The sequence below is a fragment of the Pongo abelii genome, chromosome 3 (genome assembly GCF_028885655.2).
Source record: "Pongo abelii isolate AG06213 chromosome 3, NHGRI_mPonAbe1-v2.0_pri, whole genome shotgun sequence".
Classification (NCBI taxonomy): Eukaryota; Metazoa; Chordata; class Mammalia; order Primates; family Hominidae; genus Pongo; species Pongo abelii.
Genome location: NC_071988.2, coordinates 39,696,613 through 39,718,847, shown reverse-complemented (window position 1 = coordinate 39,718,847; position 22,235 = coordinate 39,696,613). Strand labels below are relative to the sequence as shown.

The 22,235-nt window shown below is 43.3% G+C and overlaps 1 protein-coding gene across 1 annotated transcript; it reads right to left on the bottom strand.

Moving 5' to 3' along the window:
- Nucleotides 1-1,570: 1,570 nt before the first annotated feature.
- On the bottom strand, nt 1,571-20,170 carry CHRNA9 (cholinergic receptor nicotinic alpha 9 subunit). Its single transcript, XM_002832850.6, has 5 exons — nt 19,951-20,170; nt 19,510-19,655; nt 18,119-18,273; nt 7,448-7,980; nt 1,571-2,898 (listed from the first exon to the last, which is right to left on the bottom strand). The coding sequence occupies exons 1-5, from the start codon at nt 20,012-20,014 to the stop codon at nt 2,357-2,359; spliced, it is 1,440 nt and encodes a 479-aa protein (XP_002832896.4). The 5' UTR covers nt 20,015-20,170; the 3' UTR covers nt 1,571-2,356.
- Between the last annotated feature and the right edge of the window lie 2,065 nt (nt 20,171-22,235).

The window sequence follows — 22,235 nt, the reverse complement described above, 5'->3', positions numbered from 1 at the left end:
TGTGAGCAACATGTGAGCAACTGGAGGGTAGAAGCCACGTTTCATACTTGTTCCCTCCAAGGCAGCTAGCATACATACCACTAAGTATATAGTAGGTGCACAACAAATGTTTTCTGGAATGAGTAAACACAAGAATTAAAAAACAATGCCTGCCAGGCGCTTTGGCTCACACCTGTAATCCCAGCACTTTGGGAGGCTGAGGCGGGCGGATCACGAGGTCAGGAGTTCTAGACCAGCCTGGCCAATATGGTGAAACCCCGTCTCTACTAAAAATACAAAAAATTAGCCGGGCGTGGTGGCACGCATCTGTAGTCTCAGCTACTCAGGAGGCTGAAGCAGGAGAGTCACTTGAAACCAGGAAGCGGAGGTTGCAGTGAGCCGAGATTATGCCACTGAACTCCAGCCTGGGTGACAGAGTGAAACTCCATCTAAAAAAAACAAAAAAACAAAAAACAATGTCTATATGTTTAAACCAAACATCATCTTCCCCTTCCTAGGTTGACTCCTGTTTTCTCTCCACCTCTGTTTAACTAGAAAAAGAATAGTTAATGAGTTGGCAGTTAGGGGATGTCTCACACTGTCACCTAGGCTGGAGTGTAGTGGTGCAATCACAGCTCACTGCAGCCTCAGTCTCCTGGGTTCAAGTGATCCTCCCACCTCAGCCTCCCAAGTAGCTGGGACCACAGTTGTCTGTCACCATGCCTGGCTAATTTTTAACTTTTTTGTAGAGACAGGTTCTCTGCATGTTGCCCAGGCTGCTCTGGAACTCCTGGGCTCAGGCAATCTTCCACCTCAGTCTCCCAAAATATTGAGACTATAGGGCTGGGCACAGTGTCATGCCTGTAATCCCAGCACTTTGGGAGGCCAAGGTGGGCAGATCACTTGAGGCCAGGAGTTCCATACCAGCCTGGCCAACATGGCAAAACCCCGTCTCTACAAAAAATACCAAAAAAATTAGCCGGGTGTGGTGGCACACGCCTGTAGTCCCAGCTACTAGGGAGGCTGAAGCAAGATAATTGCCTAAACCTGGGAGGCAGAGATTGCAGTGAGCTAAGATCGTGCCACTGCACTCCAGTCTGGGTGACAGAGTGAGACTCCGTCTCAAACAAACAAACAAACAAAACAGAAAAACAGGATTATAGATGTGAGCCACTGCACCCAGCCTTGGATCATTTTAATCTAGGTGGGAATGGGGGGTGGATTTGAAGTCACATTTTATTGAAAGTAGGAAAGAAGTTGAGACATGTAGGAAGTAAATTAGGGCAGAAAGTTCAGAATTAAGAACAAGAATCTCTCAGTCTCTCCTATGCTAAATCATAATTTGTCATGGCCAAAAGCAGGGTGGCTTTAGCAGATGTAGCCCAACTCCGAGTCCCAGTGCTGAGGGGGGAGTCCCAGCTCCACTTACACCGTGTTGGATGTTAAGGAGGCAGGTCACTTACACCCACCTTTTAAGCCACAGTTTCTTTCTCTGAGAAAGAATAGTAGCACTCGCCTCCCCAACTCACAGAGTCATTGTGAGGATCAAAGTGATCAGGCTTGTGCATAAGAATTGCTGTGACACCCAATGGAAATGTGAATCATGTCGCTTTTATTACATGTAGGAAAAACATAATCCATGTTTGGTGAAAAATTCAATGAATGAATGGATGAGCCCAGCTTGCTAATCACCTTATTTTAATACAAGACTAAATGCAGGAACAACTTCATCTATCGTATTTTAATCAAGGGTAAATGCAGGAATGACTTCATCTTTTGGGTTTATATAAAACATAACCAACATATACGACATCACCATTATGAAGAAAGCTCTTTTCCCCGTTAAACAGCTGATGCTTAGACTTTCTTTACATGGGACAAAACCTTTTATTCCACTATTTGAGATATGACTTCAAATGCACTATGCCTGAATAAGGTACCATTGAGACTTAAATCATACTGATATATATATGACTATTTCCTTTTTCAAAAGCATGTTTTAATGGGAACTAAGGGGAAAATGAGTTTGGTTTGTTTTGCCTTTTTTGTTTTAAATTTTACCAGTAAAGTGTATTTTGTTATCTGTACTGCCAAGGAGGTAAGTAATTATATAAACTAGAGGTCAGTCACCCACCACTATGATGGGCTATAAAAGGGCTCTTTCCCTATTTCTTCCATCTTCCTACCCTTGAAATTTTGGATCTTTTGCTTAATTTAACAGAGCAGATAGCTTCGACATTGATTTGAAGCTAAAAATAAAAAGCACAGACAACATAACCCCTAAATTATAGATGAACAAAAATCTTGGAAGAACATTGGAATAGATCACAGGGAATTGTATTAATTTCTACCCAGATAGCAAAGCCAATATCTGTGACTAATCCGCTCTTGCTGTGATCAAAATAGTCATCACAAACACCATAATGAAAAAAATCCACATGAAGAATCGGTCTATGACTTTCGCCACCTTCTTCCACTCACTCCCCTTGGAATTGGTGGCCTTGTGGTCTTTGAGGCACTTGGCGATGTACTCAATATTCCTCGTCAGCACTTTGTACTGTGCACAGTAACTCTCGGCCTCCTGAGGGTTCTTACCCTGGCAGCCCAGGTCGTTCTTTAAGCGTTTGTTCATGTCCTTCTTTCTGGAAAGGTCTTTGTTCCTGGCTATTTTCAGGTTAGACTCTGGGAGTTTGCTATAAACTTTCGTGAGGTGGTCTCGCTCTCTACCGTGGTGCAGGCTGAGGCAGCTTTCACCCACATCATAGACAAACAAGACCCTGGACATGTATTTCAGGATGACCACCCTGGCCCAGTGTGGCACCGGCCGGGCCTCAGCCCCACAGAAGTGGATATTCATCACCATGATGGTCAAGGCAGTGGAGGCTGTGATCAGGGCCATCGTGGCTATGTAGTATTTACCTGGAATTAAAATAGCAACAGTAACTGAATTTGCTTTAAAATGGTCCTCATACAGCCACGAGCCACTTAACAACAGGGATACATTCTGAGAAAGGTATTAGTCATTAGGTGATTTTGCTGTTGTGTGAACATCATAGAGTGTACGTACACAAACCTAGATGGTCTAGCCTTCTACAAACCTAGGTTGAACGGTATAGCCTGTTGCTTCTAGGCTACAAACCCGTGCAGCATGTTACTGTATTGAATACCGCAGGCAATTGTACACATGATTATCAAATGGTAAATATTTGTGTATCTAAACATATCTAAACATAGAAAAGATAAAGAAAAATTGACATTATAATCTTATGGGACCATTGTTGTATACACGGTCTGTCATTTACCAAAACATTGTTATGAGGCACATGACTGTATTTGGCTTAAAAAGAATCAAACACCCTTTCTAAGGAGGTGTTATACCCTAGTGGTTACTAGTATAAACTTTTTTTTTTTTTTTTTTGAGATAGAGTCTCGCTCTGTCGCCCACGCTGGAGTGCAGTGGTGCAATCTCAGCTCACTGCAACCTCTGGCTCCCAGGTTCAAGCGATTCTCCTGCCTCAGCCTCCCAAGTAGCTGGGATTACAGGCGCCCACCACTACGCCCAGCTAATTTTTGTATTTTTAGTAGAGAGAGGGTTTCGCCATCTTGGCCAGGCTGGTCTCGAACTCCTGACCTCGAGTGATCTACCTACCCCGGCCTCCCAAAATGCTAGGATAATAGGCGTGAGCCACCACGCCGGGCTATAGTATAGACTTTTGAATCTGACTTCCTGGATTCAAATCCCAGCTTTATCACTCCCTAGACTTTCGGCTTTCAGCAAGGCATATAATCCTGCTAAGCCTCAGTTTCCTACTCTGTAAAGTGGTGGGTGTAATAATAATATCTAACTCGCAGGAATATGAAGAGGCGTAATTGAGATGATACATGTGAAGTTCTCAGCACTGTTCCTGGCTCAAAATTAAAAAGTTTGGAAATGTTTGCTGAGATCATGAGGTGAAAAATTTTTCCACACTCAAAGAACAAACAATTAATGAACTTGACCAGTTCTCAGAATTTGTCTTCAGACCTCATTAATATGAAAGCCAATTGCTATTGGGTAAGAAAGGAGACTGTATCCCTATTAGTCTTCAAAATGTGATTATATAAAGCACATGTTGATGAAAAAGTGAAATTAAGGAAGGAAACAATTAAGATAAAGCTACAAATTTATGAAATATAGAACAAAAAGCCAAGAAGATGAATAAAACCAAAAGCAAACTTTTGAAAAGAGTAATAAAATTAATAAACCTTTGATAAGACCACTTACAGGATAGAGAGAGAAATAGAGAAAGGGAAAGAGAGAGAGAGAAGATGGAAAAGACTTATAAAATAGTATAATATTATAAATAACCGTATAGTCGGGCGCGGTGGCTCACACCTGTAATCCCAGCACTTTGGGAGGCCGAGGTGGGTGGATCACTTGAGGTCAGGAGTTGGAGACCAGCCTGGCCAACATGGTGAAACCCGTCTCTACTAAAAACATAAAAAACATTAGCTGGGTGTGGTGGCACGTGCCTGTAATCCCAGCTACTCGGGAGGCTGAGGCAGGAGAATCACTTGAGTCCAGGAGGCAGAGGTTGCAGTGAGCCGAGATTATGCCACTGCACTCCAGTCTGGGCAACAGAGCTAGACTATGTCTCAAAAAATAAAAATAGCTGTATAATAACATATTTGATAATCTAGATGAAACTGCTGGAAAAATGTTAGATGTCAAAATTAGTGCAAGAATAAAGAACACTTTAATAGAAATGGGAATCAATCAAATACCATCCCCCTACCAAAGGTTCCAGGACCAAAAATAATTTATAGGTGAGTTTTACCAAACTTTCAAGGAACAAATAGTTCCCATCTTATGCAACTTGTTCCAGAAATAGAAAAAGAGGGAAAACTGCCCAGTTCATTTTGTGAAGTCGATTTGACCTTAATTCCAAAAGTGACAAGAAAAGAAATATTAAAGCCATTTCACTAATCGACATACTTGAGAAAGCTCTACAAAATATTAGCTAACTGAATCCAACAGTGTCTTAAAAGGATAATGTATCATAAGAAAGGAGTTTGGTCCAGTTATACAAAAGAGTTCAGCATCAGAAAACTTACTGATGTAATTCACGACATTGATGAGTAAAAGAAAACTCACATGATTATCTTAATAGATGAAGACAAAGTATTTGATAATGTTTATCATCTATTTATTATTTGTCAAAAACTCTGAGTTAATATATGAGACCTTTCTTAAAATGGTAAAGGCCATGGGCCAGAAACCTATATCAAGGGCTACATTTGATGCAGAAAACTTAAACATACTTCTATAATATTGTGAGCACACTCCATGGGTACTATGAATAACAAATTATAATTGTTAAATAAATGTTCTCAAGATCTGTGTGCACTTTTCCTAAAAAGATAAATTTCAGCCAGTTGCAGTGGCTCACACCTGTAATCCCAGCACTTTGGGAGGCCGCAGTGGGAGGATCACTTGAGCCCAGGAGTTCAAGACCAGCCTAGCCAACACAGTGAGACCCTATCTTTCTTATTTTTTTCCTTTTTTTTTTTGAGACAAAGTCTCACACTGTCCCGAGGTTGGAGTGCAGTGGTGCAATCTTGGCTCACTGCAACCTTCACTTCCTGTGTTCAAGTGATTCTCCTGTCTCAGCCTCCCAAGTAGCTGGGATTACAGGCATGCACCACCATGCCCAGCTAATTCTTTTTATAGAGATGGGGTCTCACCATGTTGGCCAGGCTGGTCTTGAACTCCTGACCTCAGGTGATCTGCCTGCCTCGGCCTCCCAAAGTGCTAGGATTACAGGCGTGAGCTACCAAGCCCAGCCTTCATTTTTAAATAATAAAAATAAATTAAAATAAAATGTAAAAATACAAATTTAATTTAATTTTAAAAAGATAAATTTCATATTATCATAAAAACAGAACAAGCAATTCCTGTGAGATATCTGTCTTTAGAAATTATGCCAGCTTGCTATATAATGTCACTACCCAAGAAGAGAATGGGACTGCCCCATGATCTTTCCTCAAACAGGGCTATGATCGGCTGTCATCACTGCCAATCATTTCTGCCTCAGGAGAGGTAATAAAATGCCAATACATCTCCTTTTTATTAGAGGGGGAAAAGCCTTCTGTGTTTAACTCTGAAAAAGAGGGGTGTGTGTGTGTGTGTGTGTGTGTGTGTGTATGTATTTTGCAAAGAGAGACATAAAAAGGAAGATATCTCCAAATGGAGAAGCCACTGTAGTATCATCTCAATACTGGGTAATTGGACTCAGTAAAGAGTAAAAGGGCAAGGCAACATCTCTTGATATTGGACTCTAAGTTCGTTGGTGTTCTAAAATTTCTCATTATTGCTTACTTTAAGGAACTCAAACTTAGGTCTAGCTTGATTCTGGTAAGCATCTGTTACAGCAGCAAGTCCTTGATATGGAGGTGTTGGATCTCAAGGGTATCCTTGGAGGCAGAAAGTAGATGTTAAAGGGGATAGGAAAGCCCTCAGAACAAGCTAGGCAAGGATGGGGGAGGCAGGGGTGGTATCCTCAGTCTGCACTCCAACCCTTGGAGGGACATTTCATTATTGCAGATTTTTGAAAATGCAGTCTGCTTTGGAATCACCTCAGATTCCCAAATCTTGGCAAAGTTGCTAAATCAAACTCTGTGGGTGTAGGAACTTGCATTTTAATACACTCTCCCACTGCTATTATACCCAGTAAAGATGAGGTTTTTCTGCTAAGGGTAGACGTCAGGCTTAAAAAGCACATCTTTCTGCCATGTTTGCCACTCTTCCCAAGAAGAAAGCCCTTGTCACATGAAATGATAACAGTAGTCACTGTTTACTCAGTACTTACCATATGCCAGGGTGTGCACTAAGCAATGACACAGAAGGAAGCAATCGCACAAATTTTCCAGATGATAAAGCAGAGACTAAGAGAACAAGTAACTTGCCTAAGTTTGATCAAGGAGTGAACAGTGAAGTCAGCGTTCAAATGCAGTTTTCTTTGACTTCAAAATCAGGTCTTAACCTCTGGGTCAGTGGATTTCAGACTTCAACAGAAAATGCATCAGAATCACCCAGAAGGCTTGTTAAAACAGGATGCCAGGGCCTTATCTCCAGAACTTCTGATTCAGTAGGCTTTGGGTGGGCCCTGAGGTTTTGCGTTTCTATAAGTTCCCAGGTGATGCCGATGCTGTACATCTGGGGACCACCACTTTGAGAACTACTGCTCTAAAGCATAATGCCTTTCATTGCTCTTTTGTGCAAACCCAGAGACCATAAGACCAGTTTTGATTCCAAAAGGCTTATCTATATTGAAAGATGCTAACTGCAACCACCAGAAAAATTTGAGACAGTCTGTATTGAGTCAAAATTGGCTCCATTTTTTCAAGTTTAAAGGCACACACACAACCTTAAAGGCATGACCCCAGGCACTACAAAGCTGGGCTTGAAGTGGAAGGCACTTGAACTCACCTATCAGGGGCACATTTTCTGAGGCCGGCATGATTTCTGCCACCATTAGCTGAAATACAGTCATGGCCAACAGGATGGTCACTCCCAGGGAGACCTTTTCTCCGGAGGCTGCTGGGAGATAAAAACTCAGAGGAGCCAGAAAAGATATGAGGACACATGGGATGAGGAGGTTGACGATATAGAACGAGGACCTCCTCTTCAGAAGGAGGATGAATGTGACATCCGGGTAAGGCTCAGAGCAGCAGCCATAGGAGATCACATTCTTCACAGCAGGCATGCCGTGGACCTCCCATTCCACATCTTCAATGAAGTCAGAGAGATCTCCGCTGTCCAAGGCATTGAATATGTCCACCTGATTGCCATTGTAGGTCCAGGAACCAAAAGTCAGGTTGCACTGCTGGTTGTCAAAAGGGAAGTAGGTGACATCCACCACACAGGAGCTTTTGGTGATGGCCGGTGCATCCCAGGTGATCAGCCCATCATACCGCAGGACCACATTGGTGTTCACAGGCTCTGAAGATTCATCATCAGCCCTGAAGGTCAGATGAGGAAAATGAAAGCCGCATGCTAGGAGAACTTGCCACCTTCCTTACCCTAGACAGCTCACTGTGCCCATCACTTCAGTGTTTTGGCAATGGACCACCATTTTCCCTGTCACTGTGGCTCGGAAGTCTGGGATCAACTCTAAATTGTCCTTCTCCTCCATCTCCTGTAACTAGTCAGGGCCAAGTTCTCTTGGATTCTTCCTTTAAAGCATCTCTGCTCTCTATCCCTTCCTGTCTATTCCCAGTGCCACTTTCTTGGTCCAGGTGTAATGATTTGAACACACAGACAAAAAGTAAGCCTGTCAATACTAAAATCTGCTTACTCGATTTGTTAACTTTAGGTACTAGAATATTAAAATAAGCTTTTATTGCTATTATAAAAGCTGTACATGTTTATTTGTAACATTTGGAAAACTCAGAGAAAAAAAAGTCATTCACCCATAACTTTAGAGATAGTCACTTATTCCAGATATATCTTATTTTGCTTTATCAATATTTATCCCTTGTATTTTGGGGTACAGAATTTCTATTTTTCTCTAGGGAATTACTCTTTCTCCATTGCCATTGCAAGGCAGAGGAAGTGTTGGTCAAGGTGCCCCAGTGTCCCTGGCCAAAGGCCAGCTGGGTGGCCCAGGCTTGGTCCAACAGATTCACCCTCTCCAGAGTTTAGATCTTAAGCAGAGTGATCCAGAGGCCAAAAGCATCACCCTAGTGATGGCTCCCTGTTCAGAAAAAAACAGACAGTCCCTCCTGTCTTGAACGTTAGAGCAGCCTTGGTTCTGTCCTTTCCAAGAGCTGGTTGTTTACTTTTTCCTTTAATTCAATGAGATGTGCCACATCCTTCTAATAAATTCCTATTTCACAAGGTTGCCAAAGTCAGTTTCTGATGCTTACAACCAAAGAGCCTTAATTGGTACATTTCTGTTAACATTTGGATGCATATTTTTGTAGTCTTCCTTACAATTTTTTCCCCGCAAAGTATATTTTGGCTAAATATGGTGTGGTATTCTGGATTGGATCCTGGAACAGAAAAAGTACATTCATGGAAAAACTGGTGAAATCTGAATAAAGTAGTTTAGTCAATAACACTGTATTAATTTTGGGAAGTATATTATGGTTATGTAAGAGGTAACATTAGGGGGAACTGGGTGAAGGGTATAAGGGAATTCTGCACTATCTTTGCAACTTTTCTATAAATCTAAAAATTAACCCCAAATTTAAAGTTAACTTGCAAAAAAAGAAAAGGAAAAAAAAAAGATGAGACAAAATTTTTAAAAATACGTGGTCACCTGTTCATACTCTTCTACAACATTCTTTTCATGTCTAAATAGCATTCTATTATATTCCACTATATTAGATACACCACAGTTATTTAACCAATCTACTGAGGCTTCACATTATGGTTGGTTCCAGTTTTTGTATTTATAAGCAATGCTGCAGTGGACATCTGTGTAGCTGAGTCTTTACATTTATCCACTGACCCTTTCCTTAAGTTAAATTGGTGAAAAAGGATGTGCTGGGTCAGAACAGGCATGTTTTTGAAGGGAGGTAAGGGATAAAAAACTACATATTGGGCGCAGTGTACACTACTTGGTGACAAGCACACTAAAATCTCAGATTTCACCACTATACAATTCATCCATGTAACTAAAAAATACTTGTACCTCAAAAGCTATTAAAATAAAAAATATATTGGCTGGGCGTGGTGGCTCACACCTGTAATTCCAGCACTTTGGGAGGCCGAGGAGGGCAGATCACTTGAGACCAGGAGTCCGAGACCTGCCTGGCTGACATGGCAAAACCCCATCTCTACTAAAAAAATACAAAAATTAGCCAGGCGTGGTGCCACGTGCCCGTAGTCCCAGCTACTCGGGAGGCTGAGGCAAGAGAATCACTTGAACCCAGGGGGCAGAGGTTGTAGTGAGTTGAGATCGCACCACTGCACTCCAGCCTGGGTGACAGAGTGAGACTCCATCTCAACAACAATAACAACAACAAAAAATAAAATAATGTATGTCTATATATATTTTTTAAAGAACAGGCATGTTTTTAAGGTTTTTATTTTTTCCACTCATTAGAAATTGGGTGCCACAATATTAACTTTAATGGTCTGACTGAGTTCACTCCATACCCCAGAGGAACTTTAATGTGAGTGTTTGTGAAGATAACAAAATGAATTTTTTGAAAATGTGTGAAGCTTCCTCCTGTAACAGTGAGAAATGTGTACAGTTAGCTATCTGAGAAGTGAGAACTAGACGTGGACTGAGAACACTGCTCACCCATCCTACTTCCTTAGTGCAAGAGGAGAGATCTGGGGATCAGAGAGAATCTGTTTGGGGCTAGGACAATTGCATTGGGCAGGATCCCTGTAGGAAATAGATGGCCTACTCCAATTAGATAACCTGAGGAGAGTTTAAGAAAGGGACTGTTCACAAAGGTATGGATACAATGCAGAGAAACCATTCCTGGACATGAAGAGGTGAGGAGAAAGTGCAGTTACCAGAACCTGGAAGGAAAGATTTGCATGAAGAGGGTCACCATGATAGGATTGATGACTTTCTTTCGGGGACACATCCAGCCAAAGATAACCTCCCAGGAAAAGAGCGAGGGAATCCATACGCTAACCTCACTCTCTCTTCTCCCTGCAGTTGCCCACTGGTGCTCCACATCGGCCAAACCCAACCCCAAGCCAAAGGGCAAGGGAACCTGTTGACCAAAAACATCACCCCAGCTACTTTGGAGTAGGTTGTGGGTTTTTTTGTTTTTGTTGTTGTTGTTGTTTGTTTGAGATGGAGTCTCACTCTTGTCACCCAGGCTGGAGTACAGTGGCGCCATCTCAGTTAACTGCAACATCTGCCTCCTGGGTTCAAGCGATTCTCCTGCCTTAGCCTCCTGAGTAGCTGGGATTACAGGTGGCAGCCACCACGCCTGGCTAATTTTTGTACTTTTAGTAGAGACAGGGTTTCGCCATGTTGGCCAGGTTGGTCTTGAACTCCTGACCTCAGGTGATCCACCCGCCTCAACCTCCCAGAGTGCTGGGATTACAGGCATGAGCCACCGTGCCTGGCCATTTTTTGTTTGTTTGTTTGTTTGTTTGTTTTTTTGTTTTTTGAGATGGAGTATCACCCTGTTGCCCAGGCTTTAGTGCAGTGGCACAATCTTGGTTCACTGCAACCTCCACCTCCCAGGTTTAAGCAATTCTCCTGCCCCAGCCTCCCGAGGTGCTGGAATTATAGGCATGCACCACCATGCCCAACTAATTTTTGTATTTTTAGTAGAAACAGTGTTTCACCATTTTTACCAGGCTGATCCCAAACTCCTGACCTCAGGTAATCCACCTGCCTGGGCCTCCCAAAGTGCTGGGATCACAGGTGTGAGCCACCACACCGGCCTTGAGTAATTTAAATACATTATATTAAAAATATATTTTTTTTGTAGAGACGATGTCTCACTATGTTGCCAAGGCTGATATTGAGCTCCTGGCCTCATACGATCCTCCCCAAAGTGCTGGGATTACCAGTACAAGCCACTGCGCCCAGCCAAGACATTATTATTTAATCACTTCATGACCAATATCTTATTGTTTGTCTCCCTAGATTTTTGATCATATCACAGCTCAAAACTTGCAGTGGCTTCCTATAGCCCAAACAATACTTCTGCACCTCCTCAGTTTAGTGTTCTAGATATTCCATGATCTATTCCCACCTCGCTTTCTAGCTGTGTGCCTTCTGCTGGTCTCCTTCACTCCTACTCCACCAATCAAGGCTGAAATCCCAACAAACCCTGTGAGTTTCTCTTACTCAAACTCTTTCTTCAACTCATAATAGTCCCCCTCTTCCGCATGTAGCAGTCTAACACATCCTTCAAGACTCTGCTCAGAGGCCACCTCTGTGAAGCCTTCCCTGCCTCTCCAGTCAGATATCTTTCCATCCTTGAAGGACCACAGCACTTCACTTCTGTGTTATAAGGGACTTGCATTTTTATCTTGCATTATAGTTTTTACATATATAGCTTATTAGATTGTTCCTTGAGGTCAGAGACTGGGTCTTAAAATTCTTATTTACTTCTCATAAAAATATCATGGAGATTTGAGTTCAGAACCTGATTCAGGTTTCATAACCTTAGGTGAGTTATATCTCTGTCACTCACCTGTAAAAGTGGGCATTATAATACCTTAAGGCTTCTTTTTAATTTTTATATTAAACAAACTATATATATTAATTTCTATTGCTGCTGTAGCAAACTACCAAAAACCTAAATCTAATGTCTTTTTTTTTTCTTTTTTTTCTTGAGATGGCATCTCACTCTGTTGCCTCACTCCTCTTCTGTATCTGATCAAAGACTGAGCTAACTTTAGCTGTTTTGCAATTGAGCAAAAATGACTTTCCCAGCCTTGGCTGTAAGAAGCCCATTCCTGGGAACTGGAGAGGAGCAGGCCGGTGAATGAGGGAGCAGGGAGAGTCGCCCAGTGTTTTCAGTCCCCAGAGTGCCTGGAACCTCAGTGTAGACTTGTCTGCTTACTCAGTCCCAGGATCCCTTCTTCGTTCCATCTCCAATGTCTCTTTCACATATTCACTTTTCCTTCCTTTCCATGTCAAAAAGAAGTTACCCTCTCTCTCTTCCTGGCTAACTTCCCTTCTGGTCGTGTGAGTCCTCTCCTCCCATGCCTCCTTCAGGATTTTGCCTCCCTTGGTCCCTCTTCTTCTCTCTGGCACCTCTAGCCACTTTCCAACTCTGTTCGCGAGTCTCTCCTGCCAAACTCCTTTTCTCCCTGGCCCTTCTACCTCTCTTATCTCCTTCCACACACTGCTTTCGAAAGTAACTGATACCTGCTGTTGTCCTGTTTCCTCTTGCTTTTATTTATTGACTCCTGCTTTTTGATGTCTTTCTGACAAGTACAACTAGGCAAATCTCAAGACTTCTCCTAAGTCTTCATCTTCTTCAACTCTTCCCAAACATTGGGATTACGGGTTATTCCTAGACATCCTCTCTTCCCTTGGTTTTCATGATATGACTCTCTCGCTTCTCCTTCTCTCCCTTTAACCACTAATTCTAAGTTTCCTCTGTAAATTCCTTAAATGTAGAGGTTTTTTCAACTTTATCCTCAGCCATTTTCTTTCCTTCCATGAGTAGTTCTATAGGACTTTAAGGGCTTTTGGCGTCTCTATTAGCCCTGACCATTTCTCCAGGTTTCAGATTTGCCTTTGCAATCTCACTATTGGACATTTCCGTGAGGATGTTTCTTTGGTTCCCCAAACTGAACATCAAATTCATCCTCATTTTTCCAAACCTGTTTCTCCTCCCCCTCCTTTATTTCCAGTCTCTTCTGGAAGTCTTGCCATTCTCTAAATCACCTTATAAGGCTAAGGATAGATACATAAGCTGGCCTTAAAGCTAAATTCTAGACAAATTCTTTTGAATACAATAGGGCACCCAGTTCCTCACCAGGTCTAAAATCCAACCATTAAAACTGCTCATTAAAATCCAACCACTGGGGCCAGGCATGGTGGCTTGTGCCTGTAATCCCAGCACTTTAGAAGGCCAAGGCAAGAAGATTGCTTGAGCCCAGGAATTCAAGACCAGCCTGGGCAACAGGCAATACAGTGAGATCTCATCTCTATAAAAATTTTTGTAAAAATTAGCTGTGTGTGGTAGTGCATACCTGTAGTCCCAGCTACTCAGGAGACTGAAGTGAGAGGATCACTTTGTTACCCATGGAGGGTCTCGACTACAGGTCGTCCACGTTCTTGACATTTTGAACAAAGAATTGGACAAAATGCACAAATAAAGCAAGAAAGTACAGAACAATAAAAGAAACAATAAATGCTCAGATTTATTGAAGTGAAACTACACTCCACAGAGTGGGTGTGGGCTCGAGTAGGCAGCTCAAGACCACTGGTTACAAAATCTTCTGGGGTTTAAGTACCCTCTAGACGTTTCCCATTAGTTGCACCCTATGTAAATAAAAACTTGGCCCACAATCAATTGGAGGTGGAAGTGAAGTTACACCCTACGCAAATGAAGATGCGACCTACAACCAATCAGAGGCTGAAGTGAAGTTACACCTCATGCAATGAAGACTTGATCTGTGACCAACTGGAAGCTGAAGTGAAGGCTCCCTGTCTCCAGACCCTATTGAGGAGAATACTGTCTCAACTTGAGTCCAGGAGGTCAAGGCTGCAGTAAGCTACGATCACACCAGGGTACTCTAGCCTAGGTGACAGAGAAAACCACTGCCACTACCCCTGCCAAAAAAAAAAAAAAAAAACCTGACCATGAAAACCCTGCCATAATGAATTCAAATTTAAAATTTCTGTAATCCGCATTTTACCTAATCTAAAAATGTCAGGAATCCTTGTAGCCTCTTATACCAGCCACTATACTAACCATACACTAATACTAAACATTCCCACCAGAACTTTGAGTCCCAATTCATTTATTTCTCTACTGATTTACTGAAAGAGCCAGTATCTACTTGAAATGTTACATTGCTAAAAAGCTCACTATTTCTTGGGACAATTCATTGCCGAAGTTATTAGGGAAATGTTCTTTTTTTTTTTTTTTTTTTTTTTTTTTGGAGAGCTTATCTTCCCTTTGGCTTCTACTGATTATCTTGGGTTTTGTCTTCTGGAACATTTTTCTCTTTTTTCCACCTTACTTTCTCTCTGATTGCCTAAGGTAACCATCATCAAGTCTTCAAGGTCTTCTCTCTTCCAAACTAAGCATCAGCAAATTTTATTGTTCTGTGAAGTGGCATCCAGGCCCATCTCCTTCCTGATCACTCCCTAACCAGTCTAGCCCCATGGATTTGGGCATCAATGGTGACTCTAGATGCTAAGCATCTTCCTGCCTAAGTGTCTTTATCACACGGTACTGACTCACCTACCCCCTACCCCTATTTCTCCTTCTTGCCACAACTCAGGAAGCCCATTTTGTTGCCTATGATGTTCTGTACCTGCTTCTGAGAAGCAATGATATTGTATCTGGCATCAGAAAATTCTACAGAGTCAGGGATTCAGCTAGAAGGACTGAGCTCAGGGAAATACCCATGACTAAGGGCCCTTCTTTGCCTGATCCTGTAACACTCTTCTGTTTTCATTTCAATTTGTTAAAGGCATGAAGATGTCATCCAACCATAGCTCCATTTAGAGGTTCCTGTACACAGCAAAACTCTGAGAAGTTTTACTGAGAAGGAGAAGGCAAAGGAGAAGAGAGAGGCAGAAACAGAATTGCCCATGACAAGAGCACAGAGATGATTAAAGAGTCAACCAGAGGAACAAAAAGGAGACGATAAATCAGTGTGGTGAAAGGCTCTGTGTAAAGGGGTGGGGAGTGGGGAAGGGAGAATGAGGACAGAACCGACCAAAGCCACAGTAGGCTTGTGTGAGCTCATGAGTACATAACTGGCTTCTCTAATAAGGGAGCAGTGGGGTCAGCTTAATTTAGGGTGCCTTGTAAGCTTGCAAAGAAGCATTTCAGTAAGACAAGGTCACCGCCTCAGCCAATCAAAACAGGAGGGAGAGGAGGACCACCGTTCTGTTTGACTTCCAGAGAGAATTTTTACAACTTACAGAATGCTGGCCGGGCACAGCAGCTCGTGCCTGTAATCCCAACACTTTGGGAGGCTGAGCTGGGTGGATCGCTTGAGCCCAGGAGTTCGAAACCAGCCTGGGCAATATGATGAGACTCTATCTCTACTAAAAATTAAAAAAAAAATAGCTGGGCATGGTAGCATGCACCTGTAGTCCCAGCTGCTCAGGAGGCTGAGGTGGGAGAATAACCTGAGCCCAGGAAGTTGAGGCTGTAGTGAGCCATGATCACACCACTGCACTCTAGCATGGGCGATAGCAGTGAGACCCCGTCTTTTTTTTTTTTTTGAGACAGAGTCTGGCTCTGTCACCCAGCCTGGAGTACAGTGGCGTGATCTTGCTCACTGCAAGCTCTGCCTCCTGGGTTCACGCCATTCTTCTGCCTCAGCCTCCCGGCGCCCGCCACCACACCCAGCTAATTTTTTTGTATTTTTAGTAGAGATGGGGTTTCACCATGTTAGCCAGGATGGTCTCGATCTCCTGACCTCATGATCCGCCCCCCTCGGCCTCCCAAAGTGCTGGGATTACAGGCGTGAGCCACCGTGCCTGGCCCCCAGAACCCGTCTTAAAAAAAAAAAAAAAGAACTTACAGAATGCTATAAGAGATCATCTGTGTCAATGAAATTATCTTTCTTTTTCTTTTTTTTTTTTTGAGATGGAGTCTCACTCTTGTCCCCCAGGCTGGAGTGCAGTGGTGCAATCTTGGTTCATTGCAACCCCTGCCTCCCGGGTTTAAGTGAGTTTCCTGCCTCAGCCTCCCAAGTAGCTGGGATTACAGGCACCCGCCACCACACCCAGCTGATTTTTGTATTTTTAGTGAAGACGGGATTTCACCATGTTAGCAAGGTTGGTCTCGAACTCCTGACCTCAGGTGATCCACCTGCCTTGGCCTCCCAAAGTGCTGGGACTACAGGGGTGAGTCCTCACACCCTGCTGTGTCAATGAAATTATCAGACATTACTCTCCTGCACTCTGCGGACAAGAGCGTGGTAATGGACAATGTGGCTTGTTTCCTTGCTCTGTGTGTGTGTGTGTGTGTGTGAGAGAGAGAGAGACAGAGACAGAGAGAGTGAGCATGGGGAGGGAGGGTAAACTGGAGGAATAAAGCCCAGTATTTGAATGTTATCTTCCAATTATCTTCCTTGGGAAGGGATACAGACGATTCCTCTGGCCACTCAGAGTGGGGAATGGACAGAAAGAACAGGGCTATGATTCCAGAGGTCATGACCCTTAGATGAGCTCTCTGAGTAAGGAGTGAGACTAAAATCCAGGCTGCAACCCACCCATGTTGCTTCCTTAAAGGAAATCCATGCCCACTGGAAGCCTCCACCCAGGGGAGCCCCCTGAGCTGCCCCTCATTCACATAGTTCTGAGCCACAGAGGAACTTTTCCCACCCACAGAAACTTGGGTTCCAGAATAAAAAGAGAGAGAAGCTCTTTCAACAACAGGCAGGGCCACTGAGCTTGAACTGTGAGCAGAGATCTGGTATTTTTCTCAAAATGCAGCCCATGGATCCACAGTGTCCACGTCTTCTGGAGCTTGTAGAAATGCAGAATCACAGGCCCGCCCCACACCCATGGGATCACAATCTGTATTTTAACAAACTCCCTGGGCGATTCATATGCACCTTACAGCTTGCGAAACATAAACCTTACCTACCCGTTATACAAGGCCCCTTGCTCTGAGACTGGGAAAATGTCACTTTGTATCCTGTAAACTGGTTCATCCTCCACTGCACACAAAGCCCCAAATCCACAGGTCAGTTTCTAGATGGCCCATTCCGGTTTAATTAATTATTGATACATGATCTTGGATGGTGAGTGTCACTGTTAAGGGTTGAATTGTGTCCCTGAAAAATTCACATATTGAAGTCTTAGCCCCCAACACTCGGAATGTGACTGGATTTGAGAATAGCATCATGGAAGATGTAATTAGTTAGGTTAAGATGAAGTAGGGTGGAGTAGGGTGGGCATCTAATCCAATAGGGCTGGTGTCCTTATAGAAAGGGGAAATTTGGACACAGGGAACACACAGGAGAATGCCATGTGAAGATGAAGGCAGAGCTCAGAGTGACGCTTCTACAATGCTAGGAACACCAAAGACTGCCGGCAAACCACCATTAGCTGGAAGAGAGGCCTGATACAGATCCTCCCTCACTGCCCTCAGAGGAAACCACGCTGTCATCACCTTCATCTCAGGCATCTCAACTCCAGAACTGTGAGACAACACGTTTTTGTTAAGTCACCTAATTTGTGCTACTCTGTTATGGCAAAGTTAGCCCTAGCAAACTAGTGCAGCCTCCACTTTCCCACCTGAAAAAGGGGCATGTAGATGGATGGTTTCCTTCCAGCTCTAAGCTTTTGTGACATATTATTTCCTGATCCAAGATTCTATGACCGTTATTTCAGTAAGTCCTAGGAACATGAATTAATATTTAATTTCATGCATGTTTTAAACATTCCTTTTTCATTATGTTTAAATTCTATGAAATCAACACGTTCATGCCCGAAAAGCCTCAGTTCTGAGCTGCACTTACTTGTTATATAAGACGATGTCCGGCCTCCACACGAGGTCACTGGGGATCCTGATGGAGTCTAGGCCATCGTACTGATCTCGGTCCCACGTGAGATAGGCATCGTGCCAGATTTGGCGGATCCACAAATAAGCAGTCAGAATTTGATTTCTTTCATCCTACACAATGAATCCAGATGTCACTTTACCTAGCAGACACTTGAAATGTCTTCCATTGATAGGACACTTGTTCTTCACAATAGGAATTTCACAAACACTCATCAATTTTCAAAAAGTAAGTGAGAGCTTTATTCTTTATTTATTCTATCCCCTTGATTGACTGCCAAGATCATATTTTTTTTCCTCCTAGATTTAGTGTTCAGAATGTAAAGTGGACAAATATTTTAGTCTTGATATCTTTGCATGGATCAACTGCCTATATTTCCTGAAAATTGATCAATGACTGATGTACTTGAAAGCAAAAGTCAGGAAATAACAACGTGCGGAAGGAAAATCTTTCAAGTTTCATAACATTGTGTAATTAAACATAGATAAGCACTAATAAGCTATGCCATCTTGAAATACTACCTTTTTTAAAAAATTGAGATTGGCCAGGCGCGGTGGCTCATGCCTGTAATCCCAGCACTTTGGGAGGCCGAGGTGGGCAAATCATGAGGTCAGGAGATTGAGACCTTCCTGGCTAACATGGTAAAACCCCGTCTCTACTAAAAATACAAAAAAAATTAGCCAGATGTGGTTGCGGGCGCCTGTAGTCTCAGCTACTCAGGAGGCTGAGGCAGGAGAATGGCATGAACTCAGGAGGCAGAGCTTGCAGTGGGCAGAGATTGTGCCACTGCACTCCAGCGTAGGTGACAGCAAGACTCCGTCTCAAAAAAAAAAAAATTAAGATCAAATTCACATTAAAACTCACCATTTTAATCATTTTCGAAGGGAACAATGCACTGGCATCCAATATATTCACAATGTTGTGCAACCATCACCACTGCCTAATTCAAGATCATTTCTCCCCCCCGCAAAGAAACGCCGTAATCATTAAGAACTCACTGGCCATTTTCCCCTTCCTCCCCACAGACCCTGGCAACCTCTATGCCGTTTTCTGTCTCTATGGATTTACCTATTTTGGACATTTTATATAAATGGCTGCATACAGTATGTAACCCCATCTTTCTTTAGATTATCTAAGACTGTTACAGTTAATGACCAGGATTAGATAACATTTCGTGAAATTAATTAGTTTTGTAAAAGCTTCCTTTTCCCAGCGTTCTCTTCTCCCACCAGCTTGCTTACAGAGCTATCATTCCCTCTCAAATTCCCAGTTAAGACATTCTCTTCAGAAAGCATGGTTGTTTATCCTCTAAGAATCATTCCACAGAGTCAGCACCGTGTGTTACTCACCATATCCTTAATCTGAGAGAGCGTAATCTGCAGGGTGACATTCAGGACTTTATCTGTATCTTCCACTGGACGAAGAGCATTGGAATAATCTTCAAAAAGGTCATTAAACAACTTCTTAGCATATTTTCCATCTGCCGTCTCTGCAGCTACTCAACAAGAGGGATCTGGATTAACATTCAGAGTGTTGTGTGTATTTCAAGACAAACAACACAGGACTGAAGTCTAAAATGGGGGATGGCCCAACACTGGCGAGGGACAAGCTTTGGGTGGATGGACGAGTTGTTTTTCTGGCATGCCCTACCAAGATCAGAGTCAGTAGGAAGCACGGAACACTTCTGTGCGGTTGAATCATCTGTTTTGTCTTCCCTGCGCTGCCCCACCTCCCACCAAAGCAATAGCCCCAGATGAGACAAGATGGGTTACATGTCACCAGCCTCTCACCTCTCAGTCTGGAAGCAGCAAAGTAAATCCAGCAAAAGGAGATGCAGGAATGGAACCAGTTCATCTTTTTCCTGAGCCTCTATAATAAAGTCTCAGTCAGGCAGAGTGGTCTTCCGCTTCCCCCTATGAATACGAAGGATCTGGGCACAAGGAGCCCACACCGCCGCAGCCTTATGGCGGGAGAGCTCAGGCTTGCTTTGCACGCAGAACCGAGATCCTGAGATCCAGGCCTGCCCTCCCTCCCCTCCGGTAATTTGAGACTGGCAGCTCCAGTGGCTGAGATGCCGGGAACCCAGGGTGTGTTAGGTCCAACAGTGCTGTTGTGGGGGGCCATCTCAGTTGAGGATCCCTAGCCACCCTCAGCAGAAACAACCAGACAGAAGAGGAGGTAGATGCAGGCAGCAGGGGTATGCCTGACATCCCAGAGACTCCATCTAAGCAGAATGGGAGCTTTCTACGCCCACCATGAGCAGATGCAGCCTGAGTCCAGGGACTAAGGGAAGCCTAAAAGATTGAGCCATGGGACGGCTGTCCAGAAAGACTCTACGTGCTTTTAGCAGCATTTGAAGAGGGAAAGAGACACGGTTCTATGATCTCCAGAATATATTGGCATTTCAGTTTTTTCTCTGCCTCAGCTTCTGATCCCTCCTGCAGCTGTCCCACTGGGCACGGATCTTGCATAGTAAATGTTTGTGAGTATATGTGTGAGGGGGTGTGCTGGATTGGTGGATATTCACTTGCTTAAGAAGCAGCAACACTGTGAGTTGGATTTGGACTTGACCACCTGGGTTTCACTGCCAGCCCAAACCCTGATGAGCTCTATTATTCTGGATAAGTCACCTAATCTCTCTGAGCCTTCCAGAACTACAGACTGGGGAAAATAATATTTCCTCTCTCTAGAACTACTGAGATAACTGTATGTGAAAGTACTTTCTAAATATCAGTAATTTTCATCTTTGATCAGCTTTGCAGATCCAGAATTTCTATACTTACCAAGTCACCCAGGATTTACCAGCTCAAAAAAAAAAAAAAAAAAAAAAGAAAAACTGGTTCAAAGGCTGACTAAATCAGCATGAGAATAATAACCAATGGTGATATTACTAATGATGACACCCTTTGCATTTGAATGCTACTTCATATAAAATTTCAGTCATTTCTCGTATGTGATATAATTTTACTCCCATAAAAAAATGTCAATTTTCAATTGCTGCTTAGTCTGGAAACTCATGTCTGTCCCTCCTCTTGCCTGGGGAAACTGCTTTGGAAAACCATATTAAGATAATTTGGTTGCCTGGAATTGGAGCGAGGAAATTGGATAGCTCTGTTTCATCAGGTTACAGCCGCCTGATGAGTCATCCCATCCCTCTTCGGGAATGTATCCTCTGAGTGGAACAGACACTCAAGCCATCGGCAAAGTGTTTCTTAATTGCCTATCCCATTGTGTTGATTGTGAAGACATTATTTTTCTGACACCCCTAGTCTGACTCATTCATCAAATGACACAATTCCGGGCGCCCACGCTCAGTCCTCCTTCAACAAACCATCCACTCCAGAATCTCAGAAGCGGAAGGTACTTTTGAAATTGAGTTTAATGCCTCACTTCCATATGAGGAAACTGGGGCCCAGGGATGCAGAGTGGCTTCCCTCCAGCAGTGATTGGCCAGAGACAGGATCCAGGCCACCTGCCCCAATCCACTGTGCTCCCCGCAACGCTAACAATGCATCTCTTCCTTCTCGTCGTCTTTCATCAATATGGCTTTTGATGCCAGCTGGGTGGTGACTTCCTTGTGTGTAGAGGATCTTTACTTCATATGTCTTTGATTCCTTACAGCACTCACAGGGTTGAATTGTAGTTGACACAGGGCCTACCTTGAATGTTGTCCCTTCCCTTCCTATCCCACTCCCCTCCCTTCAGGGTCCCTTCTGCCCTCAGGGTCCTCTTTCAGGTTGAAGCTACTGAGAACCTTTGCCCATTGGGGTCCAGTGTCCTGGGGGGCATCCCTGACTCCATTCCAGGAGGATGATGGCAGTGCTCCCATTCCTTGGAATAGAGTCCTGTCTGACAAAGAATCCTAGTGAATTCTATGGCTAAAAGATCCTCTGCTCAGCAGCAGAGTGGGGATGGGAAGAACAGATACCTTCATTCTGCTACATGTGTTTTTTAAAACAAAAATTACAAGAGTCAAACTCATGTTTTGCAAAGGATTTTTTCCCCACAAATGAATATGGCATGAATATTTTCTCCATTTCATTAAATACAGGATCAGAGCATTTCTAACCTGTAA

Bases quoted from the DNA above. Each gene is read 5' to 3' on its own strand.
- CHRNA9 (XM_002832850.6), bottom strand. From the start codon at position 20,014: ATGAACTGGTTCCATTCCTGCATCTCCTTTTGCTGGATTTACTTTGCT. The intron at 18,274-19,509 runs GTGAGTAACACA...TTCATTGTGTAG, and splicing joins TCTCTCAGATTAAGGATATG to GATGAAAGAAATCAAATTCT. The intron at 7,981-18,118 runs GTAAGTGCAGCT...TCTGACCTTCAG, and splicing joins GACATCGTCTTATATAACAA to GGCTGATGATGAATCTTCAG.